The sequence below is a fragment of the Nicotiana tomentosiformis genome, chromosome 6 (genome assembly GCF_000390325.3).
Source record: "Nicotiana tomentosiformis chromosome 6, ASM39032v3, whole genome shotgun sequence".
NCBI classification, from domain to species: Eukaryota; Viridiplantae; Streptophyta; class Magnoliopsida; order Solanales; family Solanaceae; genus Nicotiana; species Nicotiana tomentosiformis.
Genome location: NC_090817.1, coordinates 90,910,344 through 90,930,019, shown reverse-complemented (window position 1 = coordinate 90,930,019; position 19,676 = coordinate 90,910,344). Strand labels below are relative to the sequence as shown.

Sequence of the window (19,676 nt, the reverse complement as noted above, 5' to 3'; positions counted from 1 at the left end):
CACAAGATCTTCATCTAAGAGGTAAGATTCAAACCCCTAGACTTCAATTTCGAGTTTGGGGTAAAAAGATGGGTGATTGGGAGTATGATTCTTAGGTGTAAGAGTATTATGCATATATTCTTGTACGAATAAGGTTTGTGGTAATATTGTTGAGCTCAAATAAGTAAGGATTGGGTTGTGGAGTGAAGAAAATCTTGTAGAAGAACCTTGTAACCAAATTTGCACACCTAGTGTTCGATAAAATGCTCAAATGAGCTGAAACCATGAAATTCTTCCTAATTATGGTTCACTTTTGTTATATTTCTAAATAGGTTAAAGTTGCTAGGATTTCCGAAACCTCGTAGTAATGTAAGGAAGGCTCAAGAAAGATTGGATCCGTCCGGAGGTCAATTCACGTGAGAAAGTTATTTTGAAATATCGGCCTAACTTCAAAAAGGTAAGTATCTTGCCTAACCTTGAGTGGAGAAATTACCCCTTAGGCATTGAGTCTTATGAAGAAATTGTGTAATTGAAAACCATGTACGCGAGGTGACGAGTACGTACTTGGTTTAGATGTGCAAATTATATCGGTTGAAATTCGTAGACGCCCTTATGTATTAAATTGGAAAATTGTTGGAATTTAGTAAATCCTTGATTTGTCATGCCTCATTCCTTGTTTGTCGAGTTTGTATTTTATATGATAATTTGGTGTGATTTCCACTTGGATTTTTATGTGAATTCCGTGTGTTTGTTGATTTGATATTTCTTGGAAATAATCACATTATGAATTTTTCATCTGTAAATAATTAATTAATTAATTTTAAATTTAGGCATTTATATATTTATATAAAATTTGAATTAAAGAAGGCGTTGTCCTATGATGAGTTATTTTCCCATCCTTATGGTTGTTTTTGAGATTTATATACATTGTGTTGAGTCGTGGACTATCTGTTGTAAAATTAATTGACTTTATTGTACTTTTGGAATGGTTGTAGCCTACGAGAAATTTGTAAATACGGGTTGATGATGTTGTGTTGTTGTGATAATATTCTATGTGAATTATTGTGTGATATAGGTTACTGTTAAGCAGCGTATAAGGGTGGCATTCCATTGTTGACATTATGTGGGCATAAGGGTGGCATTTCACTGTTGTTATGTGTGTTGGGATATTGTCTGAGGGGAGTGATAAGGGAGGCTATTATAGGAGCGATAAGGGTGGCTATTAATATTGTCAGGGCGGAGGGATAAGGGAGGCTATTATAGGAGTGATAATGGTGGCTATAGGAGAGATAAGGGTGGCTATTGTCAGGGATGATATGTGGTGATGTGGGGTTATTATGTTGATGATTTTTATATGATGATGTGGTATTATTGTGATGATGATTTTTGTGTAATGTTGCGATTCTCCTTGTGTTTATTTTTATATCTTGTGCAACTTGTCTTGTTGTTTCAGTAAACTTGATAATAGTCTGATCCATGTTAAAATTATGAGCCTGTGGATATTGCTGGGCAGATTATGATATTGGCACGTGATTTGTCCGTGCAGATGTGATATGAAAAATGGGCACGAGGTGCCGCGGAAATATGATGATTATGATATTAGCATGTGAACTGTCCGTGCAGTTGTGATATGAGATGTGGGCACGAGGTGTGTGAGTAAATAATAATTGTATTATTAGCACGTGAGTTATCCGTGTAATTATGATAGAAATATGTGCACGAGGTGCCATGGAAATGTGAAAGTGGGATGAGACCCATGTTATGAAAATATGAAACTGGGCTGAGACCCGTGTTTTATGATTATGAAATGAGGTGTTAGAGAGTGACATTTATTTGAAAGAAGTATATTCGAAAGATATTTATTTGAAAGAAGTATATTCGAAAGATATTTATTTGAAAGAAATATATTCAGAAGGTATTTATTCGAAAGAATTATATGTGAAAATTTTATATTTGAAGGTTGTTTAATTGGTTGTACTTGTGTTCCTTATTCATTTGAGTAATAATTATGGTGTTCTTGTTGCCTTGCTATTTATATCCCTGGTTGATTTTGTTGCTATTATTGCTAGTTTTTTTTTCAGTACCACTGTATACTGCTATATTGCATATGTTATTTGACTAGTGAGTGTCTCGACTGTACCTCGTCACTACTCCACCGAGGTTAGTCTTGATACTTACTAGGTACCGACTGTGTTGTACTCATACTATACTTCTGCACATTTTGTGCAGATCTAGATACTGGAGATATCAGTCTCGGGTAGAGTTAGTGGAATGATCGCAAGGATTCAAGGTAGAGTTGCTTGGTCATTGCAGTCCCTTGGAGTCTTTCCATTTCATTGTACTGTTAATTATTATTCGAACAATATTGTATATTCGATCCTTGAGATCATTTCATATATCCAGTTAGAGTTCGTGACTCAGTATTACCAGTCCAGGGAATTTGTTTGAATATTTCCACTGTTGGTTTTGACACTTGTATTAAATTATATGTTTCAAAAAAAATGGCTTGAATTGTTGTTATAGTCGGCTTACCCAATCTTAGAGACAAAGTGCCATCACAACGCCTATGGTGGATTTTGGGTCGTGACAAGTTGGTATAAGAGCTCTAGGTTCATAGGTTCTACGAGTCACGAACGAGTTTAGTAGAGTCTTGCGGATCGGTACGGAGACGTCTGTACTTATCTTCGAGAGGTTATAGAACTGTTAAAAAATTTTCACTTCTTTCATTCCTGTCATGCGAAATTTGTTAAATTTGGAATTTGAGCCTTTGTATCTCTATTCTATCACACATGGTGAGGACACGTACTATCGGGTCAGCTGAGCAGACAGCCACGCATACTGCTAGGGCCGCAAGAGGTCGGGGCCAAGGTAGAGGCCGAGGAAGGGCACGTGCCGCGACTAGAGCACCTGTTAGAGCAGCAGTTGAGGAGTCGTCAGTAGCTCCAGTTGGGGGAAAGGTACCAGAAGCACATGTTGTTACCCCCGGACTTTAGGAGACTTTAGCACAGTTATTGAATATGTTTGGTACATTAACTCATGCAGGATTGATCTCTGTTGCACCAAATATTGCACATATTGGGGGAGTAACTCAGAATCCTACCGCATATGCTTCAGAACAACAAGTTCACATTGGTCAGGTTCCGGGTATAGTACCGGTATATAATGTTATTCCAGTTCAGTCTGAGGTCAGGCCAGAGGCATCAGAAGAAGAACAAAAGAGACTTGAGAGATTTAAAAGGATAGTCCACCTACTTTCAGTGGCACAGCTTCAGAGGATGCCCAAGGAATTCTAGAAAAGTGTCATCGTATTCCCCGCACCATGGGTATTGTGGAAGTGAGAGAGGTAGCCTTTACTATATTTCAGACACAGCGTATCAGTGGTGGTAAGTTTATGAAGAAGGTAGACCAGCCGATGCAACACCACCAACTTGGGCTCAATTTTCGGAAATATTTTTGAAAGAGTTTGTTCCCCAGACTCTCCGAGATACGTGGCGCACAAAGTTTGAATGGTTGCGCCAGGGCACTATGACAGTGTTAGAATATGCTATCAGGTTTAGTGAATTAGCCCGGCATACACCTATCTTGGTTCCTACAGTTAGAGAACGAGTCCGCAGATTCATTGAGGGGCCCGACTATGATCTTAAAATATGCATGGCTCGAGAGTTGCAAACTGATACTCCATTTTAGCAAGTGGTGGAGATTGTGAGGAGGATTGAGGGTGTTCTAGGTGAGGAAAGGGAGTATAAGGAGGCCAAAAGGTCTCGAAGCTATAGAGGATTCAGTGGATTTTACTCTTCGGCTATGACCCATTATGGCGGAGGCTCGACCAGTCGGCCAGCTCAGTCCACACATCAGATTACTCGGGGTGCTCCAGTAAATTCTTATAGTGCACCACCGGCACGAATTTCTTACAGTGGTTATTCCAGTTATCCGGCACATACTCAGTATAAGTAGTCGTGACCTCAGAGGGGTTGTTATGAGTGTGGTAATACTAGGCAAATTATGAGAGATTGTCCTAGACTTGGGAGGGGTGGATTTTATCAAAACACTCAGGTTATGGGCCCCAATGCAATTACTACTCCACGTGCACAGCCAGTTAGGGATAGAGGATAGGCGGGTAGAGGGGGAGGCCCAGCCTGTTTATATATTTGTTACGGTGTGGCTGAGTCCACCACACCAAATGGTGTCGTTACAGGTACGATCCCGATTTGTTATAAAGGGAAATTTCCCTTAATTTGATTCGGTTCTGAATATTGAAGTGAGTCCTCCTATTATGCTCCGCTTATGGGTGAGCTTCATAATTTTGTGACACACTTATATATTTATCCCTATTGGGAGATTTGACGATGTTAGCCTGTGTCTATCATTTTTATTTTTCTACACGATCGAGGGCTATAAGTCCAAAAATGACTTTCTATTACTCACTACAGTGGGTTTTGATGTGATTTTGGAATAATTGGTCTCAATTTTATGAATTATATGCCCTATTGGTATGGGGGGTTCATTATGTGTTGTGAAAAATTATTTACGAAATTTATTAAAAAGAAAAAATAAAGGGAATGGAAAATCTCAGTTGGCACAATGTGCAAAATACTTGTGATTCGGAGTTGAGGACGAGATCCTCACATTCTTATATGATGTGAAATATTTAAACTGGGCTACAAGCCGCGGTGGAAGTTATGTAAAGACGAGGTCCTTGTGGTGAAAACTTTATCAGTTTAAATTCTCCCTTTGTGAAATTAAATTTGTACTATATTATTAATAGAGAGTCATGCATGTTAGGCTTATTTGATAATTTTGTATGTACTTTTTATGCATATTTAGCCATATTCATGCTGTAAATATTGATTTTTAGCCTATGAGATGAGTGCCCAGGTGGCGTTAAATATGACTCGTTAATTCGGGTAAATAATTATGAGGTCTTCATACCTTACATGTTGTTGTCAGTGTTGTGAAAAATTTGAAAGGAGATTTTGGTTAATATAAGATTAATTGAGGATGCTGGAATTAATTATGAACAGTTATTATGACCATAGATGTGGTTATGGGCATACGTATAATGTGTGTGTAGGCACAAAATTGCTACCGCCGGTTGAGACTAACACAGTGTGTTAATATGAGAAATCAAGCCTTATGAAATCTGAAGGAAATGGGCCAAACTATGAACATGATGTTTCCCCCATTATGGTCCTCCATGTACTCGGTGTTTCATGTGTTTATGTCTAAGAAGGTAGTTGGAAATCCTTTATCTATTATTCCGGTGGAAGCTAGTGGAGGTGAACTTAATGGATAGTTAGCTTATGAGAGGTACCTAATTGTCATCCTTGCTAGATAAGTCCAGAAGTTGGGGTTGCCTACGTTAATTTTTTATAGCAAAGTTTGTAAGTCGAGAAGGTCACCTTTAAGGCCGAAAGTGTTGTGGAAAGAAAATATTTTCGCTTGATTGTATAGAAATTGGTTTTGATTTGAAAGGTACTTTCTAGGTGTTATGATTTAAAAATGTGCAGTTCATGTCCATATATCACTCTTGATAATATAATGCCGGTAATGTTGAAATTAGTGTTGTTGATATACATTGTGATGCTTTGTCAAGTTGTGGATGTGTTGATAGGGTGATTTTGGTGATTCTCTAGAAGGTGGATATGCCTAATTATAGGGAAAACTCTGCCGAAATTTTTAAGAATTTGTAAATATAGCCAAATTTTAAGGGCCATAAGTAAGTTGAGATTTTGGATAGGAAGTATAAGACCTATGTAGTCATAAGTGCCTGCACATAATGGTTGGAGGTAAAAGGATGGTAACTCTATTATTAGAAGTGACTTTTAAAACTGTAACGACTCGGCCAGTCGTTTTGACTATTGCAATCCCGTTCCCCCATTTACTACTCAAATTGTGAATTACAGTTGTTATTTGGCTTGCCGGGGTAATTGGTTTGGGTTCGGTAAGGTCTTGAAATAATTTAGAGAACTTAGTTCCAAGGTTTAGAATTTAAGTTGAAAAGGTTGACCGGATGTTAACTTATGTGTAACGACCCCGGAGAAATTTTGCTAAGGAAATTAAGGTTTGGTGGTGCCGAGGCAGATCAATTAGTACAAAGATTATAGAAATTTCTCGCGGCGAGCTTACGGACCGCATAATGGTCGCAAAGTGGATCAGGAGAGGGACAAGATTTGAGGAAAAAATGCGGTGCACTATGCGACCACAGACCTGTTTTACGGTGCATTATGCGACCGCAGAACAAGTATACGGGCCACATAATGACCGCAGACCAGGTCAGTAATGCCCAGCTTTGGAGGCCAAATTATGCGGCGGATATGCGGACCGCATACCTGTTATGCGATCACATATGCGATTGCATAACTGCGTCGGAGCTTCCATTCTTTCTAATTTTTGACCCGACCCAACTTCGATTTATAGCCCTTGAAGCTCATTTTTTAGCCAAAATCTGATATTTTAGAGAGAGGTGAGAGCATTTTAGAGAGAGAAAGTGAAGACTTAGTCATTTATCCATCAATTCTTGTTCAAGGTTTGAAGATTTCACAAGGATCTTGCTAGGGCTTCAAAGAGGTAAGAATATTTTTTCTCAATCCTTCAATTTCGAGTTTGGAGTAAAAATGGGTGATTTATAATATGATTCTTGGGTTTAAGAGTATTATGTATACATACCAATAAGGTTGTGGAAAGATTTTTAAGTTCAAATGGTTAAGGGTTGAGTTGAAAATGGTAGAAATCTTCATAGGCTTTAATTGAAGATTTGAGGGTCGAGTTGGTGTTGGATTTTGGTAAAATTTGTATGGTTGGACTCGTGGTTGGATGGGCGTGCATATTCTATAACTTTTGTTGGGTTCCGAGATGTGGTCCCGACGGCGATTTTTGAGTTAATTTCGGATTTTATTGGAAAAATTAATATTTCCTTATGAAATTAATTACAATAATTGGTATTGACTGAATCGAATTAATTGTACCTAGATACGAGGCTTTCGAAGACCAATTCTCGTGGAAAGGGAATAGCGGAATAAAGAATTACACGGGTTGAGGTAAGTAACAATTATAAATCTGGTCCTGAAGGTATGAGACCCCGGATTTTGGTATCATGTGATTATTTTAGAGGTGGCGCACATGCTAGGTGATGGGCATGTGGGCGTGCACCGAGGGGATTGTGACTTGGTCCGTCCCGAAAAACTGTAAAGTTGAATAATTTATTGTTAGCTATATGATCTCTATATGTTGAAAAAATTTGACTATAAATCATGTTAGAAATCATGCTTAGGCCATGTTATAGTACTGTTGAGACCCGTAGAGGTCGCGTACTTGTTGAATTATTTGCTAATTGATGTCTTGTACTCAGTCATGATTTTTCTTGCGTATTATACCTCAGTCTTTCTGGATATTTGTTGATATAGTATGTTATCTTTGTTTCGGCTGATCTTTGTGATTTCTGAGAGCCAGAGATACTTGAGAGGTTGAGGACTGAGTAAGGCCGAGGGCCTGTCGGTGAGGTAAGGATATTATGGCACGTGAGTTGTCCGTGCAGGATATTATAGCACGTGAGTTGTCCGTGCAGCACATGAGTTGTCCGTGCACCACATGAGTTGTCCGTGCAGATTATGGCGTTTGGGCTGTAGGAGCCCCTCCGGAGTTTGTACACACCCTCAGTGAGCGCGGGTACCCATTGAGTGTGAGTGATGAGGGCTGAGAGCCGAGTGGTTGAGCTGTTGTGACGAGCTGAGTGACTGTTGCCTGAGAGGTTGTACTTGCTTTGCATTTGTTGTTGCACTTGGTTGCTATCTGTCATTATTGTGAAATCTCTAAAAGAATTTATATCCGGATTACTTGAAATTGAATTGTATAAATTGATTTGACTTAAACTGCCGGATTTGAAAGCATGTCTATTCTTTGCTGGAAATACTGAAAGTGAACTATGACTGTGTAGCTCGTCATTATCTTCAGTTCCTTAGTTATTATTGTTACTTGCTGAGTTGGTTGTACTCATACTACACCCTGCACTTCGTGTGCAGATCCAAGTGTTCCTGAATATAGTGGGTGTTGATCATTTCGCGCAGTTGATTTTCAGGAGATTTTGAGATAGCTGCCGTGTTCCGCAGACCTTGTCTCTCCTTCTCTATCTCTTTGTTTACTGTATTTGATCTCAGACTATTATAGACTGTATTTTCCAGACTTGTACTCATATTAAATGCTAATGTACTCAGTGACACCACGTTTTGGGAGTGCTATATCGGAAATTGCTAGATCTTTGGTATTGTATTAAATGTTACGTTTTAAAATTTAAAAGAAAACGTGGGTTATTGATGTTGTCGGCTTGCCTAGTACTGAGATAGGCGCCATCACGACAGGTTAGGATTTTGGTTCGTGACAAAAACATTCGAGGACGAATGTTCTTAAGTGGGGGAGAATGTAACACCCCGGAAAATTTCGAAGTACTTAAGCGTTATTAAGAAGGTTGATGTGCGCTGAGTATATTATTTTGTGTGCAGACGAGGACTATTAATATGATGGATATCAATTGGATATGATAATACATGTATGAGGTGCATTAAGAATGGTTTATGGTCTAAGGAGAGCCCTAAGTCCAAGTCAAGTTAGAAATTTCATAATAGACTAAAGTTTCCAGTGAGTTCGCACAAGACCTAACTTCAAATGAGCATAAATCGCATGATACGAAGTGTTATATGGTGTATTACCTATCAAATGAAATATATTTGAGTCTTGTTTCTAACACTTCAAACCGTTCATCATTTGGGCACTCCTACAAGAGGTTATGACCAAATTACCAAAGGCTGGCAGAATGCAATTCTGCGACCAATTCCGCGATCGCAGAAGTGGTTATGCGACCGTAAAATGGTCGCAGACCTGGCCAGCGCAGCCCAGTTCTGGGCATCGATTATGCGATGCATTTTGCGACCTGCATACCCATTCTTCGGTCCATTATGTGACCGCAGACTTGAGTTCGGAGGGTTAATTTTTCTATTTTCATAACCCGGCCCCATTTTGATAAATAGCCTTTGGGGCTTATTTTGGGGTGTTTTTCTGAGGGTTTTAGAGAGAGGTAAGAGCATTTTATAGAGAGAAAGAAGGAACCTAAAAGTCTAATCTTCCAATCTTGCACCAATCTTCAAGAATCAAGGAATCCAATTACAAGATCTTCATCTAAGAGGTAAGATTCAAACCCCTAGTCTTCAATTTTGAGTTTGGGTTAAAAGATGGGTGATTGGGAGTATGATTCTTGGGTGCAAGAGTATTATGCATATATGCTTGTACCAATAAGGTTTGTGGGAAGATTTTTGAGCTCAAATAAGTAAGGATTGGGTTGTGTAGTGAAGAAAATCTTGTAGAAGAACCTTGTAACCAAATTTGCACACCTAGTGTTCGACAAAAATACTCAAATGAGCTGAAACCATGAAAATCTTCCTAATTATGGTTCACTTTTGTTATGTTTCTAAATAGGTTGAAGTTGCTAGGATTTCTGGAATCTCGTAGTAATGTACGGAAGGCTCAAGAAAGATTGGAGTCGTCCGGAGGTCAATTCACGTGAGAACGCTATTTTGGAATATCGGCCTAACTTCAAAAAGGTAAGTATCTTGCCTAACCTTGAGTGGGGAATTATCCCTTAGGCATTGAGTCTTATGTGAAAATTGTGTAATTAAAAACCATGTACGCGAGATGACGAGTACGTACTTGGTTTAGATGTGCAAATTACATCGGTTGAAATTTGTAGACGCCCTTATGTATTAAATTGGAAAATTGTTGGAACTTATTAAATCCTTGATTTGTCATGCCTCATTCCTTGTTTGTCGAATTTGTATTTTATATGATAATTTGGTGTGATTGCCACTTGGATTTTTATGTGAATTCTGTGTGTTTGTTGATTTGATATTTCTTGAAAATAATCACATTATGGATTTTTTATCTGCAAATTATTAATTAATTAAGTTTAAATTGAGGTGTTTATATATTTATCTAAAAGTTGGATTAAAGAAAGCGTTGTCCTATGATGAGTTATTTTCCCATCCTTGTGGTTGTTTTTGAGATTCATATACATTGTGTTGAGATGCAGACTATCTGTTGTGAAATTACTTGAGTTTATTTTACTTTTAGAATGTTGTGGCCTACGAGAAATTTGTAAATACGAGTTGATGATGTTGTGTTGTTGTGATAATATTCTTTGTAAATTATTGTGTGATATGGGTTACTGTTAAGCGGCGTATAAGGGTGGCATTCCATTATTGACATTATGTGGGCATAAGGGTAGCATTTCACTATTGTTATGTGTGTTGGGATAATGTCTGAGCGGAGTGATAAAGGAGGCTATTATAGGAGCGATAAGGGTGGCTATTGATATTGTCAGGGCGGAGGGATAATGGAGGCTATTATATGAGTGATAAGGGTGGCTATAGGAGAGATAAGGGTGGCTATTATCAGGGATGATATGTGATGATGTGGGGTTATTATGTTGATGATTTTTATATGATGATGTGGGATTATTGTGTTAATGATTATTGTGTAATATTGCGATTCTCCTTGTGTTTATTTTTATATCTTGTGCAACTTGTCTTGTTGTTTCGGTAAACTTGATAATAGTTTGATCCATGTTGAAATTGTGAGCCTTTGGCTATTGCCGGGCGGATTATGTTATTGACACGTGATTTGTCCGTGCAGATGTGATATGTAATGTGGGCACGAGGTGCTGCGAAAATATGATGATTATGATATTGGCACGTGAACTGTCCGTGCAGTTGTGATATGAGATGTGGGCATGAGGTGCCATGAAAATGTGAAAGTGGGCTGAGACCCATGTTACGAAAATATAAAAGTGGGCTGAGACCCGTATTTTATGATTATGAAATGAGGTGTTAGAGAGTGACATTTATTTGAAAGAAGTATATTCGAAAGATATTTATGAAAGAAATATATTCAGAAGGTATTTAATTGAAAGAATTATATGTGAAAGATTTATATTTGAAGGACATGTTTAACTGGTTGTACTTGTGTTCCTTATTCGTTTGAGTAATAATTATGGTGTTCTTGTTGCCTTGCTGTTTATATCCCTAGTTGATTTTGTTGCTATTATTGCTAGTTGTTTTCCAGTACCATTGTATACTGCTATATTGCGCATGTTATTTGACTAGTGAGTGTCTTGATTGTACCTTGTCACTACTCCACCGAGGTTAGTCTTGATACTTACTGGGTACCGACGGTAGTGCACTCATACTATACTTCTACACATTTTTGTGCAGAGCCAGATATTGAAGATAAGATACTCGGGCAGAGTTAGTGGGTTGATCGCAAGAATTCAAGGTAGAGATGCTTGGTCATCGCAGTCCCTTGGAGTATTTCCATTTCATTATACTGTTAATTATTATTCGAACAATATTATATATTCGATCTTTGAGATCATTTCATATATCCAGTTAGCATTCGTGACTCAGTATTACCAGTCTTGCGAGTTTGTTTGAATATTTCCATTGTTGGTTTTGACACTTGTATTAAATAATTATATGTTTCAATAAAATGGCTTGAATTGTTGTTATAGTCGGCTTACCTAGTCTTACAGACTAAGTGTCATCACGACACCTGTGGTGGGATTTTGGGTCGTAACAAAACTTGAATGCATTGAATACAACAGTTAGATGCAACAGAATACAAGCATATATTATGAAACATGCAGGCAGTAGGTTATTATTACAGGTTGTATCGAGCATAAATACATGATGTATTCATATATTGCATATTACAGAAACATATCATGAAAGAAGCATATATTATGAATACAACATAATATATATTGTATAATAATATGTTGCCATGAATACACTATAAATCTATTACGAATACATATACATACAGTTGAATACAACATATTGGTGAAGAAGTTGTGAGTAATAACACTCAAACCTCATAGTATTTGACCTATCAACGCAGAATTGAAACCTTTCAGCAATTGCATATTGCTCCATCACCGCCTTCAATGTGGCCTTATCCTTAAATACTTGTCCAGCCATCACCTCTTTTTGATTTGTATTTGAAATAAACTTCCTCCATCTACAATTTCGTTATCCAATGTAGTTATACACAATGGATACATCCCGAATCTCTGTTCTTCTTTTTCAACTCTACATACACCCTGTAACCGATGTCGTTATGTATTTTCATAGGCGTGCAATTTCCTTCCACTTTGTATTCAATTTTAATTGACTTGAAGCTCAAATCTATGTCAAGTTGCTTCAAAATTGAAGCAACCAAATCATTGTATGATGCATACTACTTTATCAATATCCCATCAATCGAATAATCGACATAACAATTTTCAATGTTCCACTTGCCAGAATGACGAAATAGCATTTTTAAACTTGCCATCTAGAAAATCGAATTTCAAAATATTTTTATAGATACTTGTATCAATTCCGAGCAGAACCTCGAACAATATCAGGAAAAAAAAACTCGAACTGTATCAGAATGAAAAAAGAGGGACTGAAACTCTGAAGAATGCTCTGTTTTTTGGTATTTAGCGTCTGATAAATCTTCTCATTAATTGGATTGATAATGTTGATGTTATAATTGATGTAGTTGAGTTATATTAGGAGTGTATCACGTTAAATTAGCAGTTTTCCGTTATTAAACAACTGGAGAGACCTATTATTGTGTTAATTGTCGTTATTGTATTCATGAATATATACATGGCACGAATACATGTGAATACAACGACTAACAATTGGGCTGCCCTGTTTTTAGCCGATTTTTGCTACTGTATTCATGAATACAGTAGCGCGAATACATCGAATACATTATCATAACAACTGAAAGATAGCTACTGGAAGTAATTATGTATATAATAGCTATAGAAAGTTAATAGCCACTAAACAATAGTGGTTTCTGAAAATTCCTCTATTTGACTATGTTATATTTCACGTAAAGTTATAAAAATATATCCTCTGTAGGGGTGTTCATGGTTCGGTTTGGATCGGTTTTTTCCTAAAAAGAAATCAATCCAAGTAAGTCGGTTTTTCAAATATTTGAACCAAACCAAACCAATTAAGTTGGTTTTTATTGATTCGGTTTTTCGAGTTTTTCAGTTATTTATCAGTTTTTTCTTAAATATGAGACATACACTACCAAACACATATTTCGAAGACTACATTTTCAATGTAACACTATCAAACTAATTGTTGTTTGAGAAATCTATCATTTACCAAGATATATTGATGACAATTGAATCAAATAGTGATGAATAATTTAAGTACTCAATTAAAAATCGACTATTTTTAACATGAAATAAATTCTTGTACTTAGCAAAAGAAAACTACCAATCAAAATAGAATATAAAGGCAAAAAAATTGATTATTATAATAGCAAAAAACTAGACGAAAAATATGAATATATATCATAAAATTTTAGAAACTTTATATAAAATTATACATATATATAGGTGTAATAATAAATTTAAATAGCTTCTTCTATAGTCGGTTTGGTTCGGGTTTTTTCAGTTATTTTTTGATTAAATTCAAAACCAAACCAAATTTAATCGATTTTTAAAATTCAAAACCAAAACTAAACCAAACCTAAAAGGTATCGGGTTTTTTGGTCGATTTGATTCGGTTTTCGATTTGATTCGATTTTTCAGGTTTTAATGAACAACCCTAATCCTCTGCTACAAATAGGGAAAGTATTGGTTAGCTTGATAATGTACCTGTTTGGTTGTCGTGTAAAGCATGGACTGATTCACAGAGGGGAACCATCTCTACATTACTGACTTATAGCATATTTGGCCAAGCTTCTTTTTTGGCCAAAAGTGCTTTTTTTAGTCAAAAATATTTTTTTGCCAAAATTAAAATGTTTGGTCAAGCTTTTTGATGGAAAAAAAGTATTTTTGAGTAGAAGCAAAAGCAGTTTTGAAGAAATAGAAAAAAATAGCTTCTCTTTGAAAGCATTTTTTTGAAAAACACTTTTAAGAAAAATACACTTAGAAACACTTTTTAAAAGCTTGGTCAAACATTAATTATTGCTCAAAAGTGCTTTTCAAATTAATTAGCCAAACATAAAATACTTTTCACTAAAATTATTTTTTTGAAAAGCACTTTTGAGATAAAACGTTTTTCAAAATAAGTAGATTTTAGAAGCTTGCCAAACAGGTTAATAAAAAGATGTAAAGCTAAGAGTGTAACTCCCAAAATAGTAATTCTGGAGAAAGCTTGCTAGAGTCAAATTTGGGCTCCAATAGTAATCATGTAGAAGTGATTAGCATAACAACTTCCATCGCAAAGCTTATTCTCAATTGTAGCAAATAAAGCAATTAGCATCACTTCCATCGAACACGGAACACTGGATTAGTTAATACAATTTCTGGATTATCAGAAGGAGGCTGTAGCCTGTAGGCAAAGAGAATTTGAGGGATCAAATGCTTGTGTCAGTGTTTAAAGCCATAACTTATCAAATATTTTGACGAAAAGCTCGGATCCTATCCAGCAACAGAATGATGATAATGACGCTAAGGTAAAAACCTTATTATCTGAACTTCTGCGATGAAACACAATTGATGAATCTGATTTGCAAAACTTCAGAACTCAAATTCAATCATTCCGATTATTGAATCGCAAGCAAAAACCAAAGAGAGAAGAAGACGATAACCAGTACATATGAATCACAATCATACTATGATCGATGCATCAACCAACTCCAACTCCATAGAACCTGATACCATGTTAAAATGGCACAGATTTGCAATCAAAAATAAATAACAAGAGAAAGAATGGTGGGACAGAAACAGAAATGAGTAACTGATTTCTTCATTTCTCCTGATATCTCGTGTATAACATGTACATACAATGCAAAATTGCTGCTAGCCAACTTAGTTACACATTGCAAGCACTCAACTCTTCTATACAAACTTGTTAGAGAAAAAAAGAAAGAAAGAAACTCTTCTATACAAACTTACACTAACTAATCTGAGCTTACAAGTTGCAAGCACTCAACTCATCTATACAAACTTACACTAACTTGAGCTGGCACAAGTCCTAACTAATTTCAAACAAATGATTTTCGCATAAACTTCAGCTGCTACCATAATTCGCTTCCCTTATGCATGAGTATGTGAGCTCCATCGGATACATTTGCCTGCATGTTAGCTTGCATGAGGATGAAAGATGTTTAACAGTTGTACAGAGCATTGTTATGTTTTTGAAGTATGCTGATGTGACCATATGCATGCAGTTCCGGAAGCTTTATGGTCTTTCCGGATGATGCAGCGGAAGCTGCTAGATAACCCCCCCCCCCCAAAGATAGTATAGATCCTATTAATAAAACAAACTAAGAGCTTAGTTTTCACAAAAAAATATCTACTTTGTACCTCGAACTGGATAAGCATAACAACAAATCTTTAGAAGAGAACAAAAATGGAGTAAAGGGTCTAGGAAGAGTTAAACAACGATCGACTCAGAACATTTTGTCTGGAAGGATGATACCAAAGTACCACACAGCCAGCTGATTTCACCTGGGCACATAGATAGTCAGCTTGAATATGACAACAAATGCAGTTAATGATCCAAAACAGGTTTTTAACAATGTTAAAGACAAGCTGTCTTATGGTTGAAATATTCTGAATTGGTTCATTGACCTTTTCCATATTCTTTTTTCAATAGGTCAGCATATGATTCCTGGTGACAATGAAGTTGAGGAACAGGACGTAGAGTACGATACAGCCAAGCCCATGATTTAGGACAAAATGCAGTACATACAGCCAAGCCTGAGCCTTCAGGAAAAAATGCAAAAGGATAGAATAAAGAAATTGTTAACAAGAATGGTGTGTACATAGATATTTTGCATCCGCTTATCAGACTTCGAAAGGGATTTTAGTAGCTTTGTTTAATTAAAGTATGCTAACTGCTTTATTTGGCTATGTTTGGTGTTATACTTTCAAATGTATCTGTTAAAGTTCTTGTGGTGAAGCTGCACAAATTAATTAAAGTGTTTAGTGTGCAGGATGTAGCATGTTTCTTTGCTTCAAATTTAGCCCATGTCAAATTCATTGCTGCTAACTTTTTATTTACTTAAGACTAAAAGACTGATTTAAAGAGGAGAACCATCTCTAGATGGCTGGCTTGAAAAAGATGGAAAGCCAGAATGTAGCTTGCCTGCAAAATAATAGAGTCAAATTTGTAGGAATGTGAACAGGGTACCTGTATCTCAATGCTTTCAAGGCTGACAAAACCTGTTTGAAGGAGAAATAACTTAAATGGAAAGAGCAACTACATATAAAAACAATTATACAAGTAAAACCCTTTCATGCCTTATGTTGCTACTCGAGGAGGCTCTTGTGAGCTATATTGCTTGGACTCTCCGAAAATGTCTGGTGCGTATCGGATCCTCCAAAAGTAGTGTATTTTTTAAGGATCTGAAAAGGGTGCGGCAGCATTTTGGATTCCGTGCAACATAGCTTGTGAGAGCATTCTCTTCTTTCTTGTGCTTACATCCTTTCTTTTTTCCTTTTGCGGTTGGGTTTTTTTTTTTTTGGGTGTGTGTGTGTGTTGTGGGGGGGGGCTCGCTATAGACTGAGCAATATAGAACAGCAGAACAAAGAATGCAAGCCTACAGATCTCTTATCAACTTAAATTAGTTATTAATGACACGACCGACTTCCTAAGACAGAGGGCGATGCCAAATGAAACATCCATCTCTTGGATTACTCCAATATCAGATTGTTAGAAGACAGACTCTGGGAATCATGCCATCTTGCAGAATCGGCAGGAACAATTCCTAGCAAACGTATTGTGGTAACATACCATATACAACCAATGAAACAGAGAATGGACGGTTCCCATCAAAATGCAAAGCAGCTACGTGGTACAAGACACATAAGATACAACATAATGGCATCAGGGACAGAAGAGACCAATAGTTAACCTCCACGAGAACAAAACAACAACCAAACATAGGTAAATGGTAATAAAATCCAGCATTATATGGTTATGTGGAGAAGAGTAAATGGTAGATTTATTGCTCTTTATCAGATTGAATTATTTCAGTACATGGAATCCCAATTTTGTACAGATCTGCACTATCATAGAGCTGGTATAACTTTTGCAGTTATAAAATTTTATACTTCCCTTCTCAAGAAAATTCCAGCATTATATGGTAAGTCTCCCATGAAATGCTTTAATCAATCATTGCTCTATCTTTCCCTTTTCTGTATGGGACCATAGCAGCACATGGATCTAAGAAATGTGCTATAAATGGTAATAATAAACCTTCACAGCTACACTCTGTTCCAACCAACATGAATAAGGAAAACAAGACATACTTTCACTCGAGCCTAGCTTGTACTCCTATTATTAACAGTGTTTCAAGAATCTTTTGTATCGAGTGCACAACTATGTCATCGTTGGGCTGTTAATATTGGAGCTAACTCATGTTTCATTTGTGTGCCAAGTATGTTTCTTAAATATCTTCTAGTAATAAGACCAAATGGTGCAATAACACTGAGCAATTTAGTTAAAATAACAAAGAAGCACGCCAAAGATTTCATTCATCATGTGATTCAATTTTACATTTGAGTTGTACGCCAAAGGGCCTCCATAACCTACAATTACAATTTGACCTCGTCTTACCCGTGGAAGAATACTGATACAAGATAAACAGAAAAATGTGTACTTAACATATGATCTATCAATCTCTCACTTTATAGTGGAAATGTCACTGGTATATAGAAACAGGAGGATACTTGAACATGTCCGAGATGAATGGTATTACCTGTGGTCTCTCTACCAAATCGCGGTAGAAATCATACTCTGCATCATAGTCATGTAACTTCAGCTCAGCCCTCTGATTTGTATGATAATGATGCTTAGCTGAAGAGGATTTGCCGAATCCAAAAACACTAACCTTGTCACAAACACCTAAAGCAAGTATCACAGCTTGCAAACCAGAAGAGTAATGGAAATTAGCTCCATCATGAGCAGGAGCCCATTCCTGAAGAGGCTTCCCAGTTCCCTCCACGAATCGTTTCAACGAGTAATACTTCACAATCCTAGCACACAACATGTCAAAGCGCGGATCAGTGACAATTAATGGCGCTTTATGTGAAGAATTACACACCATGTAATCCAAGAAATGCACAGGCTGACATACATACATAACTAAGGCCACATTCACTCCATACGGATGGCAAAAACAACCTTCCCTCCGCGCACAAAGATGCAAGATATTACTATTGACAAATGAAAGAGTAGTCTTTGAACCTACTCTACCTTCAAATCCCCCAGTTCTTGCATTGTTCAATCGAATCACAGCTTCGTGACTATCAATTAACTCTCCATACTGACTCTTCAACAAAATCCCACTATTCCCTACAACAGCACATGACTTATATCTCTTCTCTGATCCCACTTTACCATTATGTCTATCAATAGGAACCTTAACTGTATTCACCAAATCCACCATTACATCTTCCTTATGAAACTTCCTATTTCTAAACCAATCTTGCAAATGCCTCCTAAAACTCTGCCAAAGGCGATAAAACTCCGGTGACCGGAGTTGTACCGGTATTCCTCTAGCTGTCCTAGGTCTTATATCTATTCTATATCTTCCTGAAGACAAGAATGATCTATGACGACTATGGGTTCTGAAATTCCCTTCCAATAACTCCTCAACTTCTTTTTTCAACTTGGGTTCCCCTATATCAACAGATGCATATTTCAAAAGTGTCTCATTTATAACTGGTTTTTGAGCCTTCACAGCAAAAGGGTATTCATTTTTCAGCTCAATGGAGCTGTAACGCAGGGTAACTCGAACAGCAAGTGTAGCTGCCACTGCCATTAGCAGTAACACACTGAACAATGGTCGCATTGTCCGTTTCATCATTCCCAAAATGACATAACCAAATTAGAAATACAAAAAAAAATTGATTTTTAAGCTGGGAATAAAATGTTAAAGATTGCAGTAGCTGCAAATGATGTGTAAAGATCTAGAAGAAATTAAGAGATTACGATTTTGGTTCATATTGGGAAATGGAAGAAAAATCAAGAAAATGTTTTTGCACATGAGTCAACTAGTCTTAAGGGGAAAGTATATTAATGAGGATTTATGAGGTTTAAATAGAATGATAGATCTGGGACTTCCAAGAGATTTGAGTAGTTGGGTGGTCAGCTTCAAGAGAGAGGGGTGGGGATGGGGAGAGAACCCTAAAAAGTGGAGGAGTGAGCTGATTGCTGAGGGGGAAGTAGGCAAGAAGATGCTGATATATTTTGGAAACTGAACTTCAGTAACCATGGGGTTTGGGTGTTAATTACAACTGTTATGGGTTTCAGGGGTTTTAAATTTGTTAATTAATTTTAGTTTCACTTATTTAAGACGTTAATTACTCCTACATTGTATGTTAAAGGAATGAGAATGACGCAGTTCGTGGAGAGGCACAATTTGTTCACAAGCTTTTAATTCAACTACTCGTCCAATAGAATATTGTTTTCATTTCGAGACCTCTGAAAATGTTTCCCACTATTCTATTACTCCTATAATGTTATTCTGCGCATTTCAATGGAGAACCTTTTAATATAATTCAAATCTTGTGATTAATAAAAATGTAAAGCTTTAAATTATGATGTGATATTTTTCTATCAAACTCTTTAATTATTGCTTTAATATTCTCTTTATCTATTGTTATTAATAATATAATATGATGACAAATTAAT

At 36.7% G+C, this 19,676-nt stretch overlaps 1 protein-coding gene across 3 annotated transcripts; it reads right to left on the bottom strand.

The window, feature by feature from the left end:
• Positions 1 to 14,702: 14,702 nt before the first annotated feature.
• Positions 14,703 to 19,253, bottom strand: LOC104103526 (beta-1,6-galactosyltransferase GALT29A). Of its 3 annotated transcripts, XM_070177580.1 has the most exons (3): positions 18,122 to 19,253; positions 17,740 to 18,016; positions 14,703 to 15,484 (listed from the first exon to the last, which is right to left on the bottom strand). In XM_070177580.1, exons 1-3 carry the CDS (start codon positions 18,847 to 18,849, stop codon positions 15,401 to 15,403), a joined length of 1,089 nt encoding a protein of 362 aa, XP_070033681.1. In that variant the 5' UTR covers positions 18,850 to 19,253; the 3' UTR covers positions 14,703 to 15,400. The 3 variants fall into 3 exon arrangements, with proteins under 3 accessions (XP_070033681.1, XP_033513931.1, XP_033513932.1); XM_033658040.2 differs by having other exon boundaries at positions 17,740 to 19,250; XM_033658041.2 differs by having other exon boundaries at positions 14,703 to 15,108; positions 17,740 to 19,250.
• Positions 19,254 to 19,676: the final 423 nt, after the last annotated feature.